This window comes from Lycium barbarum, chromosome 11, assembly GCF_019175385.1.
Source record: "Lycium barbarum isolate Lr01 chromosome 11, ASM1917538v2, whole genome shotgun sequence".
Taxonomy (NCBI): Eukaryota; Viridiplantae; Streptophyta; class Magnoliopsida; order Solanales; family Solanaceae; genus Lycium; species Lycium barbarum.
The window spans coordinates 16006093-16032794 of NC_083347.1; the positions used below are offsets into that span (position 1 = coordinate 16006093).

The following is a 26702-nucleotide window of genomic DNA, read 5'->3' on the forward strand; positions in this document are numbered from 1 at the left end:
CACTGTGCTGTCCCTTCTGCATTTTACTCTGGCTCTGCCTTATTCTTACAGTTCTTGCAGAGGAAAAAAAAAATAACAGGACAAACATTTATTACTTGGAGCTCGTCGCCCGGGACTTGTCTAGTGTGAGTTATCTCTCCTATGTGATTTGCAAGCTATTGCACAGAAGCCGGGTTACCCTGTGCGCACCCAAAGGGTAGCGGCTGCGGGTTCCCATGTCATTAAAAAAAAAAAAAACATTTATTACTTGAACATTATATGTAAGACCGCAACTTATTGCAAAACATCTTGTATAGCCACAAATCTGTCAAGTAGCTGATATTTTTTGTTGGAATTCCCTGTTCAATTAGGCAACATCAAAAACATCTTTTGTATTTATATTCATGCAAGTTAATTACCTACAGACACATATCTCTATAACAACATTTCACATAACAGTCAAGTTTTCTTTAAAACAGATTCTCATGTTAAGTCACATTATATGTTTTATACATAGAGACGCTCGACTATAGTATCTGCTCTTCAATACTGTTGCCTGACCAGACATCTAGACCTGTTTCTCAAAGCACAATAAGCAGCATGAAACAGACACATAGGAAACTATCAAGCATTAAAATGAAATTTGATATCCACGTAACATCAGGCTGTCCCAAAGAAAGGGCAAGTCTTACTCATTGACATCAAATTTGTTAAATGCTCTGTGATTATATGGACTTAAAAAAGTCAATGGCCTTGATATCACTATGTACTCCAGAATTACATTCGCATTACTTAGGTATCCAGTTAAGTTGTACCGATAAAAGCAATCAAAGAATATAACAAACCCCAAGAACAAAACTGCATATGCTCGCACCCTACAAATATGTCATAATGCTGCCATCATAGTCGATCTGGCAGCCTCTTTCTTCATCTCCGCAGCTTTTCCACTTCCCCGGAAATACATGTAGACTTGCTGCACAAGGTGGAGCAAATTCGAAAGATGTTCGGGGTGAGACACAACTATCAAAGCAATATGAACAAAGAGACGAAGATAACTAAACCTGTATAACCCATATGCTGAGCAGTGTTTCAAGACAGAAGAATGCAGCTCCAATGAAGTAGAATATCTGCAAAGGAAAACATAAGATATGAAGTGAATTTACAAGCAAAATGTCCGATTTGATGGGAAAAGAATTACTCATCAAATTCTACTATAAGTGAGGGGTCAAGAATACTAGCCTCATTTGTTTGCCCTTAATGAAGGTCTTAATCTTAATCATTCAGATCTCAGTCACTAAGTCCGTTTGTTTTCTCTATGCTACAATCAGTTAATGGGGCTGAATGGATCTGAATGATTAAGATCTATAACAAAGTCTTAAAGAACAATTAAGATTACAATACAGAAAATAGCATGGATATGAACTCAGATGAAATATGTGACTCGGTAGTGCTTTTAAAGGTAAACTTAAGACAAAAATTAAAAGCTTACCCCAACCAAAGCATGCCAGCCTAAAAGATCAATTGCAGGCAAGATACCACTGTTAAACAAGGAAATGAAACAAGAATAAGTCATTTAAAAAAAAATAAGGGTTAGATCAGATTATCAATGACAACTAGATCAGCTAAAAGAACTAATTATAACTCTAGCCAAACATGGTCCTATTGAACAGGAAGGTAATGCAACTGGTTGCATATCCAGAAATGTCTTGTGCCAGCAACCATTGCCCATTCTAACATAAAAGAGCAACTTACGTCAAAGATTTCCCCTTGAAGAAAATTGGAGGTGCCACAGCAGCAACAATGCAGAATCCAATGTGAAACTACAAGATGAAAATAAGTACTCAGAGTCCTCAATAAGCAACTCTAACAGCATAACGAAAAACAAAAAAGGTAGTAATATAGGAGTACTTTTTTTGACAATGTTAACATAGTAGTTATATAGTATTTACCACGTAACATAAGAAAAACCACCCAAACTTCAGCGCACTGTCAGTCCTGCAAACAAAATGGATATCACAATATAGACTCTTTTGGAAGGCACAACACACTACGGAAATAAAAAGAAAAATGAGTAATATATGGAAATAAAAAGAAAAATGAGTAATATAAATCTACTCCCTCCGATAAGTGAGCACACATCTATTTCTCCACACTAAGGAAGCACAAATGTGTACCTCATTGCACGATAGAGCGGTCGATACCACAATACATAGGCTCCTGGGACACCTGATATTAAGTAGATAACAGCAAGCAACCAGATAGTTGGACCTACAACGAAAAAAAGTATACTTTAGATAGTTAATTGTCACAAAAGGATAAGAGAGGATAGTAAATTAAGTTCAACTGCAACCTTGTCCTCTGATCCAAGCTAAGGTGACAGCAACAAGATTCCATACAAGACAGGCCACCAGACCTGAAATTTTACCATGTCCAAAGTCAGTCAACCACCATAAGAGCATCAACTAAAGAAACCAGTTCCAAGAAACTAGTCTAATTCAACAATAAAAGAAGGAAATGGCTGTCATGGATCATTCTAACAAAAACCATCTAAAAAATTTCCCTCATTTTCTTTTATCTCAAATTGGACTGGTAGATTTGAGATGTACAGCTACAAGTGACATGAACTACTAGGACTTTGAATTCTTAAAAAGCATTTGCAGGCACTCAGAGGAAATCGTAGACCCTTTGAATCCAAGTGTCACAAAAAGCTTGTCTAAAAGAAGGAGTTTATGTTTTTTAAAGTCCTTGGAAGCATAAATGCTACTATTATGCAAATACGTAGCTGGAATACCATACAGAATACTTTTCTTTTGGAACAGAATCAACGAAGAAAGTATTGAATATAATTAATATGCATCACAGTCTTCCAGGTCAGATTAATCTTTAAGCTTGAAGATTACTTACTGGAAAGGTCAAGTGAGAGGCACTAATAGCATCCATAGAGTAGAGAGTTGTACAGAAGACATGTGGACATACCCAACAATGTAGTGAATGCAACATATTGCATCTTCTGTAGATGGATTGGAATTTCATTTGCAATATCATGATGAATGATGGGAAAGAAAGGTGGCCAATTCTTGGTGTCAATAACTACACCAGCTGAAAACCGAATGGAAATAAAGTCAGTTTCGCAGACAAAAAAAAGCAAAATCCCTGATTTAGTTCAAGATTATAAAGACAAATATGTATACAGTGGAAACTACCTCTTGCTATTGCATCCTCCTTCCTTTGAAGTTCCTACATTATACCAATAAAATTGACAGTTAATAATGTATAAAATTTGTTGTTGTTGTTGTTGTAATAATGTATAAAATCCCTAAAAGGCAATAGACAGTCTGCAGCACCTTGAACCAAATAAGAGATAATATCATCTAGAGCTAGACAACTACGAACAAGGAAGCTATATGTAATGCAACTATGAATCTCATGGGGAGTTCGATCCTATTTGGTAGTAGATATCCAGTAATCTTACACAACAACAACAACGTACCTAGTGTAATCCCACAAGTGGGGTCTTGGGAGGGTAGGATGTTCACAGACCTTACCCCCAAAGGTGGACCCACATGGAAGGGTGGGAGTGCACGTGCACTCGTTAGCTTGGGAAAAAATTATGTATATATATGTGTATATGCCTTGAGAAATTAGTATATATTTAATTGTGCACTCTATCAAACATAAGTGTCTTTGGGGCACGTTGATTGCAATTGCTGCTTCCCTTACATGTCACCCAGGATCGAACCCAAATGTCACTTTTAATTATTTTTTTGAGCCTATTTTTAGGAAAACAATAATCGTTAAATGAGCTCGCCCAGATTTGAGCCTGCACCGTTAACACATATTGCACAGCCTTAGACATTCAGCTATCTATTTATTACTAAAAAATCATATTTGACCTATATACTTGTTTTTCGCAACTACTACGCTATTAGTGACCGGTCCGACACAGTATTATCCCTCAGTCATCATTAAAAATTTTGTTGGCGTTTATGTTAAGATAATGGTGCCCCCATTGTCTTGAAATTCTGGGTCCGCCTCTGCTTACCCCTATCCAGTAATCTTACACAACTTTCATAATTAACAAGCAATTGAATAGTAAAAGAACTTTGACGAAAGATTGTACTTTCTATTGTGGACGAAAGACTGTACTTTCTATTATGGAAGATAAGCAAGACATAACTAGAAGGCAATGTAGAGTAACAAACCACCTGTTCTCTTTTTCTCAATTCAGCTTCTTTAGCTTGGAGTTCCTTCTCCTTCTTCTTCAGGTCCTGATTAGTCATATGAGTAAAATACTGGATCAGTCAAACCTATGCTCCAAATGAACACGGGTAAGGTAGTCACAGGGAAGCAAAAAATACAAGTTCAATTTATCAAATCTCTTTTTCACCTTTGAACCATCAAGAGGAATATCAACCGTTGCGCCACGATCATAGCCAGCGGGTTCATGAGGAAGAGGAGAAGGCCTCGAGTTTGTAGCAGCAGGAACACTTCCATTATTCTGCAGAGTTTGTAAGTATTAAGTGCCATAACGCACAAGTGAGGTACCGTGTACTAGGACTAAAAAGAAGAACATGCAAATGGATATTCTCATTATTCAACAATGAAGATGAAGCCTTGCATAAAATGCACCCAAGAAACAATTCAGCTTTGATGAGATTGAAAATTTTCTGCTCCAATTATTTTAGAAAACAAAATCAAACTAGGTTGAGAATCACAATGTCAATGCAATCCATAAGTTACATCGTGGACAGAGGACAAGGTGTTAAAATAAAACACAAATGCATAAACATCAGCCCTTAAGTTATACATTTCGCTAGTTTTGATTTTTTTTTTTTTTTGATGAAGTAGTTTTGATTTATCCTGTGACTAGACAAAACTGATTTTGATATAGCAAAGAAGACAAATTACTTCCTCATTTTGCTGACTGTTCTCTAGTTGCAACTGTAAAATGCATCACCACCTTAAATCAGCTCTGAGCAAGATATCCATAAATTTCAAGGTCAACAAACGAATTATCCCAAAGATGTTATACCAAGCAAACTATTATCCCAAATATTTTCTCTTCTGAGACTGCAGCACATTATATTTTTCTAACACTTTCAAAGCACAAAGGCAACAAAATCGGCATTGTCCTCCTCTGCTTAAAAAACTGATATTGTTCTCCTAATTTGCTAACATTACAGAAAAAAAAAAAAAAAAAAAAAACTTACCAATATGTACAGTTCAGCCGAACTTCTTTACCAATATGGCCGAAATATACAAAACTTATACACTGAATATGTATTTTATTTTATGACAAGGGAACCCACAGCTGTTACCCTTCGGATGCGGACAGGGAATTGGGTAAACCCTGCTCCTGTGCACTCATTATGTATATTATATGTGCACTATATGTCTATCATATGTATAAATATACGAAACCTATACATTTGGTATATTTTCCGGGAAAAAAAAATCCCATTCCATTGCAAAAACTACTTTATTCACCTAATGTAACGATCCCACAAATACATTGTTATCTTGCATGTTTGTCATTTAAAAGATCAAGCCACAGCTCAATTCTACAATATTTCAATTACTAGAAGCCTGTTCACTGAAATTGAATTAGCTCCAAAAATCCTAAAGAAGAATAGTATACTATCTCATACAGAATGCAAGTAACAGATCTGGAGATCAGACTAAGATAACAAAACAAAAAATCATCCCATTTTGTTTGCAGACTAAAAAATTAAAAATGACATAAAAGAAAGTAATAGTAGTAAAGAAGAGTAAAGTGAATTGTACCGAAAAAGGGTTAACTTCTTCTTCAGCAAAAGGATTGTCATTGTAACGTCCAGCCATAACAGCAATGCCACAGATCTGGAAATGGGCTAGAAGCTAAATCTGGAAATGGAAATGGGCTAGAAATTAAATTTGAATCTGGAGCAAGTGGGGGTTTAAATTGCGAATATGTGTATGCACTTTTTTTTATGAAATAGACGTGATATCGTACTATACTACTTTTGCCTTTTTTTTTTTATTTTAAAAAAAAAACTTTTTACTTTAATATTGCTGTTGTTTTTACTAGTAGAAATTGCAGTGCACGTTACAAGCTACCTACCTATTCATTCACGGATGACAGCAGAGAGAAAGGCTTTACATGAGTTCTTTTTTTGACTCAGCACAGCTGATGGGCCACCCAGTTACCGGTAAAAATTTACCCACACATGGTTAGTAAATGTATATATTTACTGCATTAAAGTATTTAACAATAGTAAATTATACTAGTTTGGTATAAACACCTGATGTGAATAAGTATTTTATTTCATATATTTTTTCTTTGATGACATGGGAACACCCTTCGGGTGCACACAGCGTAAATCTAGCTCCACACAGGAGAGATAACCTGCACTAGGCAAGCTCTGTGCGACGAGCTCGACCCAGAAGACAAATCCCCTACTGTTATAGACTGGGGGTTTCAAACTTGAAGCCTCCATTATGAAAGCTCCATGCTCAACCAACTGAGTCACCCTTGCGAGTTATTTTATTCCATATTTGGTAATAGGTGTAGTAATAATAGTCCCTAAGAATTATTTTGTACTAAAATGTGGAATTAGTTATAAGTTGTGATAGCTAATCCCATGAAATACCTTGTCCTACTACTTACTTTTTAGTGAATATGAACTTACGATAAATATACACTACATCTGATTTCAAAATAACTAACGTTTTAGAAAACAAAATATAATTTATTAAGTTTTGTAAAAAAAAATTTAAAAAATCACTATTTCAATTATTGGAGTGTTAATTCGGTGAGACTATATAGTGTGTGTGATAAAGACAAATAAATTCACCACCGGACAGCCTTCATCCACAAGGTAGGGAAAAGAAAAAGTAAAAACTGATGCGCCAAATAATGCCCAATTTTAGCTCACAATTTAAGGAAATTATTCTAACTGTAATTACGGAAAAGCAGTTTTTTCATAAAAAAATTCTGTCTCAATGCTTTTTACAAATCCGGCCACTAATTGGTTATATCATGTGCTTTGGTTATTTTTAACCAACTATCAAAAAAATAACATAATGTCTGGAGAAACTGTATAAAATTACAACAAACTTCAAGTCATTATCCATTGAGCATATCCATCATTGCACAGTTGAGGTTAAGGCTGAAAAATGTGCTACGGCAAGTCAATGTTGAAACTGAAAAAGCGAATAATATTCTTGTACAAAAGTGGAAATGTACAGCAGAAAAAAAATAAAGATTTACAACTTGAGATATACCACCAATTAACAACCATAAATAAGCTCTCAAAACAATGGGGTTAGTGCATTTTATGCAATGTGGCTTCTGTATTGGCCTAAATGAACATTAGAATGATCGCAAAAATTTGTAATAAGAATCAGGATAACCGAGCTGTGTTGATTTGAAATCATGCCGTTCTAGCCTGCACTTTCGTCTAAAAAGTATGAAGTTTTGCTAGCAGGGCACTGCATCTACAGCCTCAAAATCTTGGATCCAAGTATATCAGCTCGAGTTAAATTCTTCGCAAAGTAAAAAAATCTTGAAGTCTTGCTTACTCCAGAACTGAATCTGGTGTAACATGCATGTCTTGTTCATGTCATTCGTCATCGGATCTACTAGGAGATTCTCTTCTAATCATTTCTATGAGATCTTGAACTACCTCTGACATTGGTGGCCTGAATTCTCGGTCATGCTGCAAGGAAATATTAAAGATAGTTACAGCAAAATGTGAAGGCAAATCCTATACAACAGCTAAATTTTAGTCACTCTTGGAAGAGATGAGACAGGCTTCACAAAACGGCCACATTGATACTAATTCGCACTTCCTTGAATAACAACAATATAGCACTTCTGTATTAGTGGCTCTGCAGACAATTGTGCGCGAGCACAATCTATAAGATAGTGGGAATAGGATGTGGGAGGTGGAGCCAAATGGAAATAATCCCTAATAAATCATATGAAAGCTTTTACTTGCTCGTAATAAGGGAATTTATGCATAACTACTTTTTGACAGCCTGACTGTCGTCCATTCAGCGATCAACTAATGCCCAGAAGTGAACAAGATGGTTTCAGAAGTTAGAGAAAGGACTAAAAAACTCACCTGAACACAGCGGGATATTATGTCAGCAAAATGTGATAATGACTTTAGTGGGTACTTTCCTTTGAGAGAAGGATCAACCATCCTTGTCAAGGCATCAATATCATGTAGCTGAGGGATTGCCCATCTGACCAAGATTTGCTCTCCTCGACTTCGAGTTCTGAATATGATATATAGGTAATGACAAAGCTGGGAGAAAAAGACACAACAAATTTTATCAATCGAGTGCAAATGGCTTTACCGGTCATATGACATTCTGCCTGTTAAGAGCTCCAGCATCACCACGCCAAAACTGTAAACATCACTTTGAGAAGTGTAAATCCCTGACTCAAATTCTGGGGCACCATAACCGTAGGTTGTAAGAAGTTGTCCTGACAACTGAGAATTAAGTACAAATATGCTTAATACAATTTTCAAATTCTTAGGCATAATGCATAAGAAAAATAAAAAAAGGTAAGGTTTGAACAAAGATTGATGATCCTCATGCTCCTAGAATAACAGATTTCTTATAATATGAAGTACAAGCAAAAGAGCAGCCATCTCCATGATGTCTTTTTCCATTTTATTCCAAACTTCTAATCCACAATATTAGGATGGCAAGTTACCTGGCTAACAGCACCTGATGATATTAGTGAAGCTAAACCACAATCAGAGACATACACAGCCAGCTCGTCATCAAGGAGAAGATTGACAGACTTGAAGTTTCTATGAATAATAGGTGGCTCGCAGAGCTCATGGAGATACCTTCATTGCAAAAAAGAAGACATAGTTAATACGTGAGATTTAAAATTTGCTTTAACTCGCTTGTCATGCAAATCTAAGAACTAGACTGCCTAGCAATCCCACTACTAATACTTCATGGGTGGGGTAACTATGAGGAAATTTTCTTTCCACTATCGTGTTTCAACTTCCCTTGCATGAACTCATGCAGAGGAGGAAAGAAAAGTAGTATAAACCGAAATACAGCACCAAATGCATTGTTAACACAATAGTAATAAACCATCCCCAACCATTACTTTATTATTTTACGTCATGTACTATGTACAACACATGAAAGTTCAGGACTACATTAGTTTGTGATTCAAGTTCTTTGCTACGTTCCACCACTAAGCTATGATTTAGCGCTGCTTACAGAAAGTTCTTATAGATCACTGCCAAAAATTCTCCACCGTCAGATTTTTCCATAGCTCATGCGTATATACTTGTATATTTGCATGTGGTTTTTACGTATACGTATTGGCAATTTTACTTACACCAAGCCTCTTGCAGCCCCAAGAGCCATTCGGATCCGGGTATCCCATGAAAGTTGTTTTTTGAATTCATCATCAGAGTGCAGTGCATCTTGTAGTGTCCCATTACTGCAATACTCATAAACCAGAAGCCTTTGATCATGCTCTGAACAATAGCCCATCAACTCAACAACGTTAGCATGACGAATTCCATCAATAGTGTTTACTAGTTCAAGAAACTCATCATCCTTCAGTTGATTGGAAACTCTTCTGTCCAGCTTCTTGACAGCACATAACTGCATAAGCATTCAAAGCGTTAAGTGTCAGATGTAAAATGATGCCCACCAAATGATTCAAATCATGTTAGCGATGGCATGAGAGTTGACTGCATGCCAGATAAATGAATGTACACTGAAAATAACTAGTGTAGAGAATCAACAAAGGTGTCGGCTATTCTGATTATAAGGTAGTTTCTCATTAGAAAAAGATGCATCAGTATTTGGCAGATCCTGCTATACAGCAAATGATAAAACTAGCGTACAAATCAGAATGATAAGTTCATACAACTAGAATGTTGATTTTCACTTTAAACATTTTAAACTAGAGTTCAATGACAAAAATTGATCAATTGTGTTGGCTACTTGGAAGAAATGCCACTTATAGATTATTTACAGAACCAAGGAACATAGGATATGAACCAAAAAATGTCCTGGTAAAAATTTATGATACAAGAAAAATCTGATGCAGCAATTGGATGTCATTTTGCTTTTACCTGTAATTATGAAATACAGTTTACCCTAATATGAATGACTCTGGATTTCCACCAACAGAACCATTTTTACATATGATTCGATCAGTCCGAGAATCATTGTTAAACAGTTAAGCACTGAAATGCAAGAGCAAGCCACGTAATGCAACTACAGATAAGAGGCTTCTATAGTGCTAGCAGAACACCAGTCAAAAGACCCCAAAAAAGCAAATTAGAAGTAAGAAGAGAAAAACTGACAATCTAGGTTCTAGAGAATACAGCAGGGTAGGGAAACACGGTTGGTAATTTCAAGTATCAAATTACATTTATTTCATTCATAACTTTACCTTCCCATTTGGAAGCTCTGCCCTGTACACAGTTCCCAGCATTCCGGATCCTATCAGATTATCTTGAGAAAAGCTGTTGGTGTATTGCTGAAGAGATGCGATTGTGTAAGATCTCACAGAAGTTAGTGGAAGTGGCCTGGTCGGAAACTTCATTGCGGTATTGTCAGCAGGTGGAATTGGCTTCACAATAACTCTCTCTTGAGCAGGGGGTGGTGGTGGCGGCGGAGGAGGTGGTGGTGGTGGTGGCGGCACCAACAAATCAATATCAATTCTGCTTAGGTTTGTCTCACTAGTATCCTTCTTTGGCACTGCACTCAAGTTTTGCACATTTTCCTGGTCATGCTGTGGCATGGGAGTGCGAGCCGGTCTCCTTGGTTGTTGCTCTTCCTTTGGCCTCACCAGAGGAGGAGCTGTTCAAAACATATGAAGTCCACTTATCATCAAAGAGTGGAAAGTGAGGTTAAGAGTCATAGCTTTTTAGTTCTGAATGTTGCAAAAACAGATTTCAAATTCATGAATCTTTTGGAGGGCAGTTATGATGGTAACTGAGAATTTGACAGATTCAAATACTGAGGTAATTTCACTAGGATCAGAATAGACACAATTTGAAGGAACATGGATAGCCACTGTATATTTAAATGCATGCTTAGATATCAAGACTGCAGATTCAAATAGAGCCTAAATTAAAAGAGTAGTAGTTTTCCCAGTAAGAACTAACGAACGAAGTCAGACTAAGGAATACTAGCAATAATACACACGATAATATAGTTGAAAGGTTCAATAATTTGAACTTTGCAGTACCTTTCTCTACATCATGTCCAGGTTGGACCAATAAACCATTATCTCTACGATTCTCCCTGGAGCCCACATAAGGAGCTATTTCGTGCCGTCTGGACCAATTACTGTCTTGCCTTTCCCTAAAGCGTCTTGGCAGAAAGAGCAGAATTGCTATGACCAATATTAAAAATGACAAAACTGATACAACGGATATCCAGACTACCCTTTTAACGGACATTTTGCTTCCTTTTGAACTTTCTGCAGTTGCTGCCGGTCCATCAGCCTGTTTTCCAGGTTTTCTTTCCGAAGTTGGAGGTGTCTGTGCTGAAGATGGAGGCTTAAAAAAGGGTAGTCCCGGTGGTCCTGGAGGGGGTCTCGCGAAAGAAGTGGGCGGAGACAAAGGAGCAACACTACTGTTGGGTGGAGACAAAGGAGCGACACTGTTGAAAGGATTTCCAGTGTTTCTGCACGTCAAGTACAAAATTAACAAGTGCATGAAAGCATTAGCCATCACTGCTGATAATTAAAGTCAATCAAGAGTCAAAACATATATAAGACACTTGAAAAAACGGATGAAACAGCTGATATATCTTGCTTGCATGGATCAATATGTATCCTTAACAATATTGTTCAATATATCAAATTTCCTGACAAACAAATTTTTAAAGAGCAATAGGATATGAAATTCAAGGCTGTTTTCAAAACTTGGGTAAATTTTAGCCTGCAATCGTATGAACTTGAATATGACAAAATGCAGTCCATGATCCAGCTTGGCAGTCCATAGTCCAGCCTGACAGATACATCATATATGGGTGTCATATAGTTTTTGTGCACACTATACTCCTTTAACCTGTATACGTCACATCTTTTCCAATTTATTGTGTAGGCTAGGAGCTTTTTTATCCAACTGTTAAAGAGTTTGAGTGGCATATTGTTAGGACTATTCTTTTTCAGGTGATGGTGCTTATGATGTCAAAAATTGGCTACTTCACCTCATGCAATTTGAAATTATTCTTGTGTTTAGGCCTCAAGCTGTTGTTTATGCCGTGGGCACACAAGCAATTCTAATCCAAGTGAGTGTCATAAACCTATAAGCATAATCTAGTTGTGCAACGTAAATAACTCTTCAAAATGTCACATCTCCGATAATTTTTTAATTTTGTTGTGCATTCACTAAGCGAATTTAAGTTAGAACCCTATAACTCCTAGTAATTACTGTCACACCATAATGTTCATAATTTGTTGTAGTTGGCAAGCAAGTTAAACCCAAAAGCTAATTATGAAAAAAAAAAAAAATAGAAGTTTATGAACTGAGATATTGGTAAATTTGCACCCTCAATGACAATGGAATATATCCTCTTCATCTATCAAGTAAATTAAAATCTAAAATGTTCATAATATCAGACATATCCACCATAAATACTTCAGTCTTCAGCACCAACATGCTCAATACCAAGTGACTAGTGAGACTTAAAGAACACAGGACTTCAAGCCGTTGAAGTTCTCTCTCCCTTTTTTTCTTGTGGTGATAAAGTTCAAGCCAAGTTCATTGTCAACAGACTTAAAGACCATATCAGAAAAAATACTGATTGATAATGAGAGATCAATAAAAGAAGGAGAAAGCAGATATGCAGCAAGGCATCAAGGCAAGCTTAAAAGAATACAGACCACTGAAGAACTGAAGACATTCTTATCCCATGATAAGACTCTCATTTACTGCATCTTTATGTGTAAAGCCAGAAGAACAGTTCTGAAACACTGATCTTCATATTGATTAGCTTCATTTTCTATAATGCTATTGTTAAAGAAGGTGCACTAACATACAGGCAATCACGACACACCTTTCATACTATTTTTCTTGCTTATGTTAAAGAGCACTGTGGTTCAGACTTCAGTACAAGGTTTTCCTAGCTTATAGACATTTAACAAGGTCTTGCACAAAGTTACATAAAACCAGACAGACAAGACACACACACACAAGAAAAAGTTTCTACCCAAATAAAAAATTTAAACAGTCAGGTTCAGAAATTGAGAAGTTTGCTGACAGAAATTGCATTTGATATTGCCTTAGGGTGCTATAAAGAAGCCACTCTGAACTCTTCCGCTGATTTGTACTTAATGAGATGATGAAGCCTATTGAATTCTTGTCATTTTGCACAGGAAACGCTCTCCTTTTGTGAAGTTTGATATTCACCAGTATCATAACTAAAAGCTTAGTATGGTCAGAAGTGGGTAGGGAATATGAAGCTGAGTATAGATGAACATGTGCTTCAGCTTTAGGATTGTTGAGTATAATTGCTGTTTATGTTAACAATTGTAGCCTTTCAGCTCTTATCTACCTTAATTGTCCATGAATAACAAGCTGATCAAGGTTGTCACTCAGATTTGAGAAAGAGGGTATTAACAAAAAGTAAAGAGCAGTTTGACATGTAATAATTGAACTTCAACAAGGAATTTGTCTCCATAATTTACTCTAATTATGTGTCTAGAAGATTGCGTCGTACAAAGAGGCACAAGAATGTAATAAGCAGCCAAGACTGTATTGTAGCTTACAAGCTGGAAGATAAAGAACAATATTAGAAGAAGAAAGTAAAATGTACTTACTTGAAAGTGGGAATAGAAAACAGCTTCTGAGGTATGGGCCCATTAAACAGGTTATTTTCCACATTCCTGAAGGGACACAAAAGATGGGGAGATATTAGTAAAATATTATATTTTCTGTACACCTGGAATTAATATTTGAGTTAAATATAGGTAGGAAGAGTACAAATCTGCGAGGGGAAGATCTTGTAGAACATCAAGAGTTCCAGAAAGCTGGTTATTCTGCAAATGTCTGGAGATCAAGAAATTAGCTGCTTTTCTATCGGTCATAATTACAAACCAGTTCAACAATATGTAGAATCACTCACAGAGTGGTCAGGGAGGACAAGTTTCCTACAGATGACGGCAAACCTCCGGTGAAACTGTTACTTGACAAATCACTGTCAGAATATAAATAAACCACCAGTTATGGACAATTGAAAACCTCTATGGAAAGATTGAAATGCTTTTGTTTTGGTGTCATACAGATTAACCAATGCTGAAAGGCCTTGAAAGGAATCAGGAATTTCTCCAGTCAGTTGGTTTCCATTGAGAGACCTGAAACAAAAGAGAAGTACAGCTGACTGGAACCATGATTATGGTAACTGGAATTCTCCAATCCAATACAAGCCGTAATTACTCACATTGCTGACAGTTGACTTAGGGAAGATAAAGAGCTGGGGATACTTCCGGTTATATCATTATCTGAAAGAAAACTGCCAAAAGGTAAAGACTATCAAATGGTTTGCTCAAAAAGTAAAGCTGTAATATTTCAAGCTTCATTCTCTGTTTCTCCTTCCAGGGAAATGATAATACATACATATTCTGCAATGTAACTGGGAGATTGGATGGGATGGTTCCGCCAATGTGATTGTTACTCAGATCTCTGCCACAAGATGTTTCCACAATTATTGTTCACATGTCAACACAATAAAAGACACCTCTAGAAAAGGAAATGTTCACATACTATATGCAGCATATGCACATAAAACACAACCAAAAGTATATGTCAAAGAAGATATATCTGTGGGGCGCACGTACATCGTTTTGAGAGAAGTAAATGATGCCAAGTTATCCCCTAGTTCACCTGCTAAGTTAGCAACATTTAATTGACTGCAAAGAAGATGATTAGAAGGATTAACATTACGACTTCCAAATATCCATGAAATGTTGCAGCAAATGAGAGGTACTTACATGGATAATATATTTGTCCCATTGCATACGACCCCTTGCCATGTTCCATCACATGGGTCTGCACTGACACCCCAGCCAGGAAGAGAAGGCGACCCCAGGGAAGCATGTAAGGCGTTAATTGCAGCAACTAGACCAGCAGAAAAGGAAAATGCCAGAGTTAGAAACTTCAAACAGAATATTATCGACGTTGATTCATGAATGAACTGGACATTTTGATTCCAATAAATTAAAGCATGCTAACTTCAAACTAGGCGAAGTTTATACGAAGCAAGATGGCAATTTAGTCGATATTTAGGACAATAAGAACATATGTTGAATCCACATATCACTTGTGGAGGCCATAGCCCCCTACACTTAACTAGCATCATAGGAATCAGTACTTGATTTCCTCTTTTTTTCCCTTCAATTCCTGTGAGTGTCTCTTTTTCCCCTTTTCTTTTTTTCTGAATTAATCATAGCTTGTCCAACAACAACAACAAACCCGGTGTAATCCCACAAGTAGGGTCTGGGGAAGGTAGTGTGTTGGAGATAGAAAGGTTGTTTCTGATAGACCCTCAGCTCTAATAATAGCTTGTGCATTATAGTATAATTGGTAACTGCAGCATAGGTTATTTTTTGAGTTCTTTATTGGTGTATAATGGAGTTGCTCCTAAACTAATTCTTGAAATGGATAACGAGGATTCATATGACCGAACAATTTCAAGTCCAGCTCCTCCCTTGAGTTAACAACTTTCACCAGTAAAGCTCAAGTTAACAACTTGCTTAGTTCATAAATCAGTCCCCCATAACCAGCATTGCACGAAACAAATTTTGCGAACAATCGAAAAGGGAAAAACAACATCGAATTCAGTAACATTTGTTCCTTACCATCTCCAGGGTCAGTTTCATATGAAAGTTGAACAGCAAAAATTAACAGAAACCCCATCAAGATCTCCAAATTCAAGAAGCATAATATAGATCTCTTCCCACCCATTGATCCAAACTGTAACTCTTTTCTTCAATCTACTCTTTCTTTGGGAAAGCACTCTGCATAGCCAATACATAAACTTCCAATCTGAAACAACAACCCAAAAATTATCATGACACACCATAGCACTATGAAAACACAAACCCAAGTCAAAAAGAAGTAAATCAATGACCCATAACTGATAACAAAATGGGTATCCAAAAGAGAGAAGTATAGAACAAATCTTGAAAAGAAACTATACTAAGTAAAAATAAAGTACAATACAATAAGAAGAACCAAAAACCCACCAAATATTAAGTGAAATATGAGTTGAAAAAAGAAGCAAATCAATGACCCATAACTGATAATAAAATGGGTATTCCAAAAGATAGAAGTATAGAACAAATCAACTAACTGAATATAAAGAAGGAAAAACCCACCAAATACTAAGTAAATTATGAGGAAATAATGAGAATGAAGCTGGGAAAAACATCATGATTTCATATTGAATAATATTCTTTTACTCTGATAACTGAACAGTAATGCAAGCAACCATTGTTTAACAGAGCCAAAAAAAACAAAAAGAGAAATAATAATAGTTGTTAATCTGGAGAGAGAGAGAGCAGAGAAAGCCTTTCTTTACCTCTCTGCAAATAGCTGGAAAATAAGAGAAAGCTAAATGTGGAGAGTTGCAGAGAAATAAAAAATGTGAAGAAGACTTCTTGGTCGTCTTCTTTTTTAACTCTCTCTCTCTATTAATGATGATAAAGTTAGTACAAATGTGTGTGTGTTTGTGACATGGAATGGAAGCAGTGGAATTCTCATTACAGTACATATCTGCTTTGAGTTCACTTTGAGGAAGTGAATTTTACAATCCCACTCGCGGATCCAACGTGTGATTTATTTCGTTTTCTAACAGGTATAAGACATAAGAGCCTTGAACTATTGCGAAATTGACAGTTCTACACCTAAATCATGTGAGGTTCCATTGTCTCCCTGAACTTAATTATTAAGATTACATTGGTTTTTGTGTTTTAACCTGTTGTGTCCATTAAGATGTCTATGAAGTTCGCATAGCTCGTTTTGATATCTATAAAATTATATTTTGGCATATGTTTACTTTATTTATGAAATTATCATACTTGTAAAGTTGATATTTTTCACTGATTTCCTTCATTTATTTGGCGTATAACACTTGCAAATTATTATTCTTGTTCATGTCATTGGATCAAACTAGACCAAAACATTAATTAAAAGGAGGCCAAAAACTGCATTAATACAGCAGCAACAACTAGATAAAAACTACACGTAGACAACAGTAAAAGTTGGATCAAAATACTTCAGGAGTTTAAATAACACGAAAAAAATTAAGTTCATGGGGTAATAAGCTCCTCACATAATTTAAAGGTGTAAATAATATGAAAAATTTAAGTTTGGAATAATAAGACACTCCCGTAGTTTAGATATACTCCCTCCGTCCCATAGTACAAAAACACGCATATTAAGAAATCAATAATGCAATATAAAGTTTATCAAATTACCCCTATATAATAAAAATAAATTATTTTTACCTTTTGATTAAAGCATGCACAGAAAGTAAACTTTTTAACATTGGAAATTCAACAATACTGAGTTACTATGTGACTTTTTCAATCATCATATAGATGTTACTTTATTGTCTAAGAATAGAATTAAAAAAAAACCTAGTCAATTTATCTCTTGATTTCTTAAGGTGACACTTGTTATGAGAAAAAAAAAAATGATTAAGGTGGGGACGGAGGGAGTATAACATAGTTCATGGTTCTCATGTCCATTCCCTTTCTTACACTGACAGACGGAAGCGATCTTTGTCGTTGTGCGGTTAACGGTCCATTAAGTTGGTGCGTGATTTCCTTGCGCTGAACGGCGCGTGTAGTGAGATGGGTTTGTTCTTTTTCTGTTTTTTAACTCAAGTGTAATTAAAATCGGAGTTTTATAGTCAATTATGAGTGGTAAAATATAGCCGCCAATTTTGGAAAGTGGACACAGAAAACAAATGGAAATTGCAATAGGCTAGTCACCCATATGATTTTCTGTGCTTGCAGCTTCCATTATCTTTCTTGATTGAGTACTAAAATGATTTCTTTCTTTTGTTTTTTGGTTTATTGGACCAAAATATAGAATCCTAAGTCCTAACTTCCACGGTTTATTCTTAACCAATGGTCCAACAGTATACTTATTGCTTTTTGTTTGGGTTTTCTTAATTATTCAAGTATGTAAAATACAATGATTCTCAATTTAATATTTTTGATGTTGTAACTTTGTTTGGTAGCGGCAAGTGGTCTTAAGACTGAACCAAATTTAAAAAAAAAAAAAAAATGTGGTCTTGAGTTGTGCAATTTGTTTAGTGTACGTAGTACTATGTTAGATGTACGTAAGTAGGCACATGTTGAATAATGAATAGTATGTCGGTAGAACGTTAAAAAGCTCACATGGCTGCCAGTGTCCTGCCACCATAGTTTAGGCAACTCTATTTTGACATTTTATGTTGATACATCAATTGCAATGAGTGCTTCAAAAGAAAAAAGGTAGAATTATTTATAAGATATACCATAAGGAGAGTTCTAATGATCTTATTAAAGGTCTTCTTTTTTTAATTTTTTGGGTCATATATTAAAGGTTTTCGGCTCTTCTATTTTTCCTTCTCCAATTATTCATGGCAGGGGCGAAGTCACAATCAGATTGCGGTTTTGACAGAATTCATTCGTTTTGGCTCAAATTTGTATTTGTGTTAAAAAATTATTTAGTACTCCGTACAGATAATTTATCAACAACCAAATAAACAAAAATAATTATGGTTTAAAATGCATAACAAAAAGTTCTAGCTCCGGCTCTATATTCATGAGCTACGTGAACACGAATTTCGCAATTTATTATCAACTTTTTGCAAAAATAAAATAAAAAATAAACTCCACTTTATAACGGCCTGGATGAGAATTTTGTGCATAATAAACAAAGATAATGTCGTCCAAGAGGATATTCATTTTTTCTTTGATTATATACTAAATAATTAAATAATATATTATTATTATTATTACTATCCACACATAGCTTCGTCTTTTTTGCAGAATCTATTTCTTACACTTTGTCAAAGTATCTTTGGAATTGCATTTCCTAATTTTAGACCTCTACTTCACTTTATTTTAACTTTTAGACCCGAGAATAATCCTTTATTCCATCCAAGACTATGAGTAAAAGAAATTGATAACTTGGTGGGTTCTCTAGCTAATTCGTTTCTTGCATATATGGAAAACACATCCAAAGTTATTTGCTTAGATATGCTCTATCCATAATTTTTTTAGGATAGTTTGAGATTGATCACATCACACTAATTATAAAATCATTTTTTTGTAAAATAATTTATCGGTAACAATAAAAAAATGTATAAAGATCAAGATTAGTATTCTCTTGATATTTCCACTGACATTAAGTGGTAGATTGGTTTAAATATAATCTATTGCGGAATTAATTATGTAAAAATTATATGTAGGGATTAGTAATGCATAAATTATATCCCATGATGGAATTGCAATGATCTTTTGTTGTTGGGCTTTTGGTTTGTTATTATTGTAAAGAAGTTGGTTTTGAAGATCATGATGGTGCTTTTCTATGTAGTTGATTTAAGGCCATACAGTAACAGCTGTATTTTTATTTCATATTTTATCCTCTATAAAATAATGCATACATTCATGCATAATTTATGCATATATTATTTAATATTTTTTTCGGATAAAAAAGATTGTCTATTTAGCCTTTTTTTTTTTGGGTCAAAAAGAGTGTCACTTATCAAATCAAGAAAGAATTAACCTTATTTTTTCAAATTTGCCCCTATTAAGTGTTGTGATCAAATCTCAATACCTATTTAATTAGGGAAAGTTTAGTCAAATTACCTATTTTTGTCTAGGATTCAGTATTTTCTTAAGGGGTGTGCAAATGATTAAGTGGACACTCCTTTTGATTCGGGGGAGTAAGAAACAATTAAAATAGTGTTGGAATTTTAAGGTGTGAAATGAGAAAAGGTATATTTTGGAGTGCACACAAAAGACATCTTTTGGATTGCAACTCTCCATCTAACCCTTTCATTGTCTATAATTTCAGAGGAATAGCACCTCATTTTCAACACTTAATTTTTGAACTTCTGCATACTTTCTTACAAACAAAAAATCAAGTCTTTGTGTGATTTGTTATCGAATTTGAGTTCGACGAAGTTGTAGGCGTTTGAGGTACCACTACTCCTACGATAAGTATATCAGTTTTATCATGGGAGGAAGTAATCAATAACATCGGGTACAGTGAGGGGTTTAAATTTCTTCAGGACAAACAGTGAATTATGTGGTCTCGAATATTTTGAGACGTTTCTGCATTTTATTTTTTTTCCAGTTTAATTCGGTTTTCGGATTTACTGATTTTGAACACAGTTTCCTGACAAATAGTAACTAAACAATGTGTAGAGCAATACTGAATTTTGTATATTGATTAATTCCGACGACAAGCCAATCAAATAACGCATAAACAACTGAATTTTATACAATGATTAATCCCTCTAACTGCACCTTCGAGGACATCCGATAAGATTAATTCCTTCAACTAGCCAACCAAACGGGCCTTAAGAGTTGAGATATAAAATAATTTCAAAAAGAAGTTATATGATCCCCGGTATTTAAAAATTCTGTACTTTAATATGAGCTAGCTCTTGGCATTAATTTTTACACACATGATAAAATTTTAAACAAAGTACAAGAACAATTTCTTTTACTAGTGTCCAAATACAAACAAACATATGGTTATTGCAGTACAATTTCCTCAAACTTATTCGTTTTAAGCTCTTTTAATTAAAAATTTCAGTATAATCTCAAGATGATAAGGTGTGGCATCATAACGTGAAGACTCTTTGTTACTTGTAGCCCTTGAATGACTGCAACTACGTACTCTTGTTGAATAGATTAGAAAGACTCAATAAACAAATTAAAGTTGAAAAAGTAATTCTTTTTTCAAAAAAACAAATGATGATAGCACTAAAATTTGCTGGCTAAACTACTGTACAAACAATTTTAAAATAAAATTTGAAGTAATTAATGATGAAGTTTGGTTTGGTCACTCAAGCAAATTGCTTATGCGGCTATGCTTTATAAACATCCTCAACTTTTTGTAGCCTTTCTATACTTCTTTTCAATCTAATAAACTTTTTTTGACGAAAAGGAATATAATTAATGATAATAAGTAAATTAAGTTAGTTAAGCATATCTATGTCTGAACAAAATTAAATCAATTAACGGCCTTCCCTCCTTTTTCCTTTTCCCCTTTTATTCGTGGAAAGTAGATAGTAAAAGGGATTCTTTTTTCTCCTTCAATTGTGCAAAATATATTAAGTTACGAAGAATCTTAGCCTTTAAGCCAAGGAAAAAAGCACCACATTAAGCCAAGTGGCATAAGCAGAGAAAGCCAAGTTGAATAATTAAGACAAAACAAATTACCTTTTTAACTAAAAAAACTTCTCATTTTTAATTTTGAATTTTAAATCAGTAAAAGAATAAGATAATCCCAAGACAAAAAAATCTCACCCTTAAGCCAAGTTAAAAAGAATTATGAAAATTTGTTTAATAAATGAGCATACTTTTATTTTTATTTTTTAAAAAAACAATATATAAATGGATTGTGAAATAATTAAACAATTTGATTTAGAAAATAACATCAGAAGATTTTTAGAAAAGATTGTAACCAGAATCACTGTTATAGTAGAAAACAATCAAAACCCGACAAAAAGAATAGGGGACAGTTTGAAAAGAAGAAGAATTTGAGTTTGTAGACCAACCAACCCCAAAAGCCTCCCACGTTTGCCTAACTTCCCAGTTCCCATTTCCCTCATGCATTATCACACACAATTACTCCCACAATTCATAAACACGATAACACATGCACACACAAATATATGGGATAATTTCTATAATATACAAGCATAAAATATTGAGAAACTTACATAAATGACTACATTTTAAGGGTTAAAAAATTTGGCATAGCTACACTTTAGCTAATTACATTTCGTAGCTACAGTAGATTGTATTCACGCACTACAGTAGATTATATTCAAATTCAGATTGTATTTAAAATTCAGCTGAGTCAGATTTCGCTGTATTCAAGTCAAATGAATTCAACTAAGTTGTATTCAAGTCAAATGTATTGAACTCAACGGTATTCATTTGTAGCTACTTTTTCACTGTATTCATGAAATGACTATCTGTATTCATAAATGAGCTTGCTGTATTCATGAATAAAACGAGTAAAAACTAAATACATAAAAATATAGATACACCAAAAATTAACAAATACACCCTAAAAAATGAATACAATCTAAGAATTTAACAAAAAAAGGCTCAAAAAAGTGAATGCAATCGCCGTATTCGTGAATACAACAATACCAACCACTAGTTCCGGCTAGATCTGCCGACGATTCCTTGCTAGATCTGCCGAAGATTTCACAACAACAGCCCTTATGCTAACAAAATACACCCTAAAAAAAATGAATACAATCTAAAAATCAGCTACGAGATTTTTTCAGGAGGAGAGGTCGGAAAACGACGGATCTGGAGGAGGAGACAACTGAAAACGACTGGATCTGAAGGAGGATAAAGAGAGATGAGCGGATCTGGATATCAGAGTTGATGGTGGAGTTGTAGGGTTTGACCAGAGGATAACGACGGCGGCAACGGAGCTCCAGCGGCTATTTCGGCGGTGATTCTATGGTAGTCGGCGGCGGCGGAGAGAGAAGAAGCATCTCAAAGCTACCCTAAAAATTTCAGTCAAGATATAAAATAATAAAAATAGAGTATTCTACTTTCAGTATATATGTAGCTACTAGTTGTATTTAACATATTACGCTTAGCTATAGGATGTAATTAATCTAAACTATAGCTATTAAATATGAATATGTACTAGAGTTAGTTAGGCCATATAGTTATCCCTAAAATATTACATTCACGAAGTCATATTTTTAATTAACATCCACGTGGTCATATTTTTAATTAACATCCACGTAGTCATTTTTTAAATTTGGAGTTTTCAAATATCACTTAAAAAGAAAAATCTGAGAGTCGATTGATGTTTATGAAAAGGCCATTTGCACTGCTCAATAAAAAACTGCTAAAATTTAGGAATACATATTTATCTTCTTCTTTTTTTATATATTTTTTTGGTGTTTATCCCTATTTTTTCTATTATGTTCTGTATTTTAAAAAAGAAGTCATTGAAACAGTTTGTAACTCTTTTTCTTGCCTAGAACTTATGTAGAAAATTTTAAAATATACACCATGTACGGTTATAACTACCCCACGTCCCAAACCCCACTTACACGTATTCCCTATTCCCATATTTTCGTGATTTGAACTGAAAGAGATATTATGATATATCTTCATATACATTTATAAATATGTGTCCATCTCTCATATTATTTATTGAATATGGATGCTCGCGTTCAACAAATTAATTCATTAAGTCCTGTTATGCATTGCGGAAGGGTTGAGAACATGTGATCCAAAGTTTTGTTTTGAATAGCTTTGCTTATTCAATATTTGTGATGTACATGTTTGCTCAATTCTAATGGAATAGCTTTATTTAAAGGTGTTGTTGTTTATGAGTTTGTTCATCGTGCATCGGCGAGTTTTAATGCTGATATTTTCTATCACTTGCATATTATTTTTCCATCAAAATTCATGTAGCTCTTTCTATTTTTCATTAAGTATAGTGTTGTGAATTGTTTAGATTTATTAGTATGACGTTAAAGATGTAAAGTATTGATTTTTGTTCTACTATGGAGATTTCAGTTTTTGAATGAGAAATGGTATTCATCTACATATATTTTTGAAACTTCATATTAAGAGAAGTTCATATCCAAATTATAAAGGACCAAAGGGTACTAAATGAGAACATAGATAGAGTCATTTACCAAATAAATTTTCTTTGCCAGGTGATACAACATGATGTTCAAAATTGTGCTCTTGATAGAGAAATGATTATGAATCCACAAGTCTTTATAATGGTAAGACTAAAGAGGTATAATTCAACGAGGTATAATGTCACGACCCAAACTGGAGGGCCATGACGGGCACCTGACTTTACTTGCCAAGTACCACTAGACATACATCCATAACGTAATTTTAAGCATAAGTGGGCCATTAGAGCCGCCATGAGATAGCCTGCTGACTTATAGGAGTAATAGACTGAAATAGGATAACTACATAAATAAGTTGGACATATTGTACAAGCCAACAAGGTCGTACAACATCTGACTGTACATAACTGTCTACAAGCCTCTACTGGAATATATGACATAACGTGGTCGGGACATGGCCCCGCCATACCCATGCATATGCATATGTAACCATGCTGACTCACAAAGCAACTCCGGAACAAGTGGAGTGCAACGACACTGTCTGCTTAGCCTACATCCTACTGGGAGAGCCGTCAACCTATATATCAAGACCTGCGGGCATGAAACGCAGCGTCCCCAGGCAAAAGGGACGTCAGTAGAGACGAAGTACTGAGTATTTAAGGCATGAAAGTAACATAATAAAGACATAAGGTTACAGGAGATAAAAAGAGAAACAACTTGTACATCTGAATGCCTTTGAAGGCAGATGACATGCATGCTTTCCTTTTAAAAAAAAAAACATTTTCATGCATATATATAAGCCGCACTGTGGGGCTGCATCATCATCGTTAGCCACTCTTGGGGCCATCATTATCACACCGTACCCAACTGCAGTGGTGTGCACAATAAGTGTCGTACCTCGGCCGACTATAGCGCGGCGCGGTGTCATAAATTAGATATATATATATATATATATATATATATATATAGAAAGCATAAAAGAGAGTACAAAGAAGTGTTACGACTCTATCAGAGTAACGTAAGGTCGGTATACCTTCGATTACCCTTATGGAACTAACATCGTCAACATATCTCACCTTGAGGAATCAATGACCATAAGGTGAGATCAACAACCATAAAACAAGATCAATAATATCATAAGAACATCAAGAACATAAGTTTCTAATATTTCTAAGTGTGGGGTCATTATGGATATCATTCGTATATGTTCGTATCAATATAATCATGCCAAAAGAAAGAAAGGGACAGCCTTAACATACCTCAATCCGTCCAAGCTATCCAATAATCGAGCTAATTACAACTAGCACGCCAATCCTATAACAAGGAATACATATACAAACTTAGATGGCGCTAATATATCACGTATATCAGCAATAACTTGATTCTAAAACGAAATGGGCAGCACTTCCCCTTATTCTCTAGCCACAGCAACATATAAAACAACCCACAATAACAACAACAACAAGCTTACAAGAGTCCTTAAATACTCCTTTCACTATCCATACAAAGAATATACATCAAACAACCCAAAGTATACCAATATACAATAACAATATACACTTCCTTTCTTCCCAATCAAGGAGCATAATCTCATCAACACACTAACAACATTAGATACTATCCATATACATGAAAATTAGCTTAACAACACAACCACAACATGCTCAAAATAGTCCATAATCTCAACATGGTTTCTAACTCATTCTTGGACATCCTCTTTCACTTTCTTCCTTCAATCAAGTTGTATAACAATCAAACAACCTCAAGAATATGCAATAGAGATGAAACCTTACCTTAATCATGCAGGAACAAGCTTTGGATCAAATTACTCCACTAGGATGAAACCTCCAACTTCAACACCAAGACATATTTGAACTCTACTAACCGTAGTGAGCTTCTCAGCACTTGAATCACTTAATTCCCTTGAGTTTTGCTTTGGTTTTGGCATAAGAACTCATAGAGAGGTTTTGGGAGTGTATTTGGGTCTGTTTTGGAAGAAAATGGAACCCAAGAGTGAAAAATGAAATATAAAGCAACACTTAAAAAGCCACCGACTCAAAGTACGCCCTACATGTATGGGGCCGTACTTCCATGTACGTCCCGTATATGTATCCTATACATGAGATGTCAAATTTTCAACTTTCTACCAACTTCTGAAAAAATCTGGAAAATGAGGTACGTGATGTACAATTTTGTATGGGCCGTACATTATCCCGTAATTCTGAGATTTGCAATCTGTCAGTTGCATTGGATTCATATATCTCATCGATCATGCCATACCTAAGGTGGTGAAATTAAAACCATTGTTCTTTAAATCAATGATGAAACATAGAAATTTGCTGTATGAAGTAACTTATGCTTCTCTGTAAATTGAAATTATTGAAGGAGTAATTTGGTTGATTAATAAAGCAACAATGAAGCCTTTGCGTGGTAGTTACTAAAGTGAGGTGAATGTGTTAAGATCAAGTGGTCTCAATTCACTTTACACTAAAGTTTAAACTTATTTCATGTCCCCACTAATATGTGTGATAGGGTTAATTTAAGTGTCCCTATGCTTTTGAAATATTCTTTTTATAGTCTTACTATGTAGTTCATCTCAATCTACTCAAACTTTTGCCACAAAAGGAAAGCAAACCAAGTGGGTTAAGTCTTTCTATTTATGAATGTAATTTATTGCCCTCCAAGCTTCTTTCGTTTTTTCCTTTTATTTTGGGGAAAAGTAGAGTGTAGATAATAAAATTCGCGTCGAGAAAATAATAATCAAGACAGGAAAATATCGCAATAACTTTTGTATTTGATTTCAGAATATGAGTGTTACAATCTCTATGATTCCTCTGATTCGTCTTTTCAACAATAAATCCAAGGGCTTTTGAGCT

The 26702-nt window shown here is 35.0% G+C and overlaps 2 protein-coding genes and 1 long non-coding RNA gene across 4 annotated transcripts; all 3 read right to left on the minus strand.

Annotated features, from left to right (window-relative positions):
• Nucleotides 1–628: 628 nt before the first annotated feature.
• On the minus strand, nucleotides 629–5982 carry LOC132618555 (secretory carrier-associated membrane protein 1-like). The gene is made up of 12 exons (XM_060333587.1): nucleotides 5764–5982; nucleotides 4367–4477; nucleotides 4185–4247; nucleotides 3183–3216; nucleotides 2956–3078; nucleotides 2330–2392; nucleotides 2154–2247; nucleotides 1929–1974; nucleotides 1732–1799; nucleotides 1469–1517; nucleotides 1041–1106; nucleotides 629–952 (listed from the first exon to the last, which is right to left on the minus strand). Exons 1-12 carry the CDS (start codon nucleotides 5818–5820, stop codon nucleotides 866–868), a joined length of 861 nt encoding a protein of 286 aa, XP_060189570.1. The 5' UTR covers nucleotides 5821–5982; the 3' UTR covers nucleotides 629–865.
• A 1082-nt stretch (nucleotides 5983–7064) lies between these two features.
• Nucleotides 7065–16708, minus strand: LOC132616574 (protein STRUBBELIG-RECEPTOR FAMILY 3-like). Of its 2 annotated transcripts, none has more exons than XM_060331074.1 (17): nucleotides 16546–16708; nucleotides 15824–16010; nucleotides 14957–15083; nucleotides 14804–14875; nucleotides 14583–14648; nucleotides 14407–14478; nucleotides 14249–14320; nucleotides 14092–14163; nucleotides 13950–14015; nucleotides 13787–13852; nucleotides 11207–11646; nucleotides 10406–10815; nucleotides 9335–9606; nucleotides 8687–8825; nucleotides 8323–8459; nucleotides 8085–8241; nucleotides 7065–7676 (listed from the first exon to the last, which is right to left on the minus strand). In XM_060331074.1, the coding sequence occupies exons 2-17, from the start codon at nucleotides 15927–15929 to the stop codon at nucleotides 7581–7583; spliced, it is 2370 nt and encodes a 789-aa protein (XP_060187057.1). In that variant the 5' UTR covers nucleotides 15930–16010; nucleotides 16546–16708; the 3' UTR covers nucleotides 7065–7580. The 2 variants fall into 2 exon arrangements, with proteins under 2 accessions (XP_060187057.1, XP_060187058.1); XM_060331075.1 differs by lacking the exon at nucleotides 16546–16708 and adding an exon at nucleotides 16343–16496.
• A 7143-nt stretch (nucleotides 16709–23851) lies between these two features.
• LOC132618284 (uncharacterized) lies at nucleotides 23852–26269 on the minus strand. The gene is made up of 3 exons (XR_009574047.1): nucleotides 25620–26269; nucleotides 25086–25140; nucleotides 23852–24417 (listed from the first exon to the last, which is right to left on the minus strand). It is a non-coding gene; the product is annotated as an uncharacterized LOC132618284 (long non-coding RNA).
• Nucleotides 26270–26702: the final 433 nt, after the last annotated feature.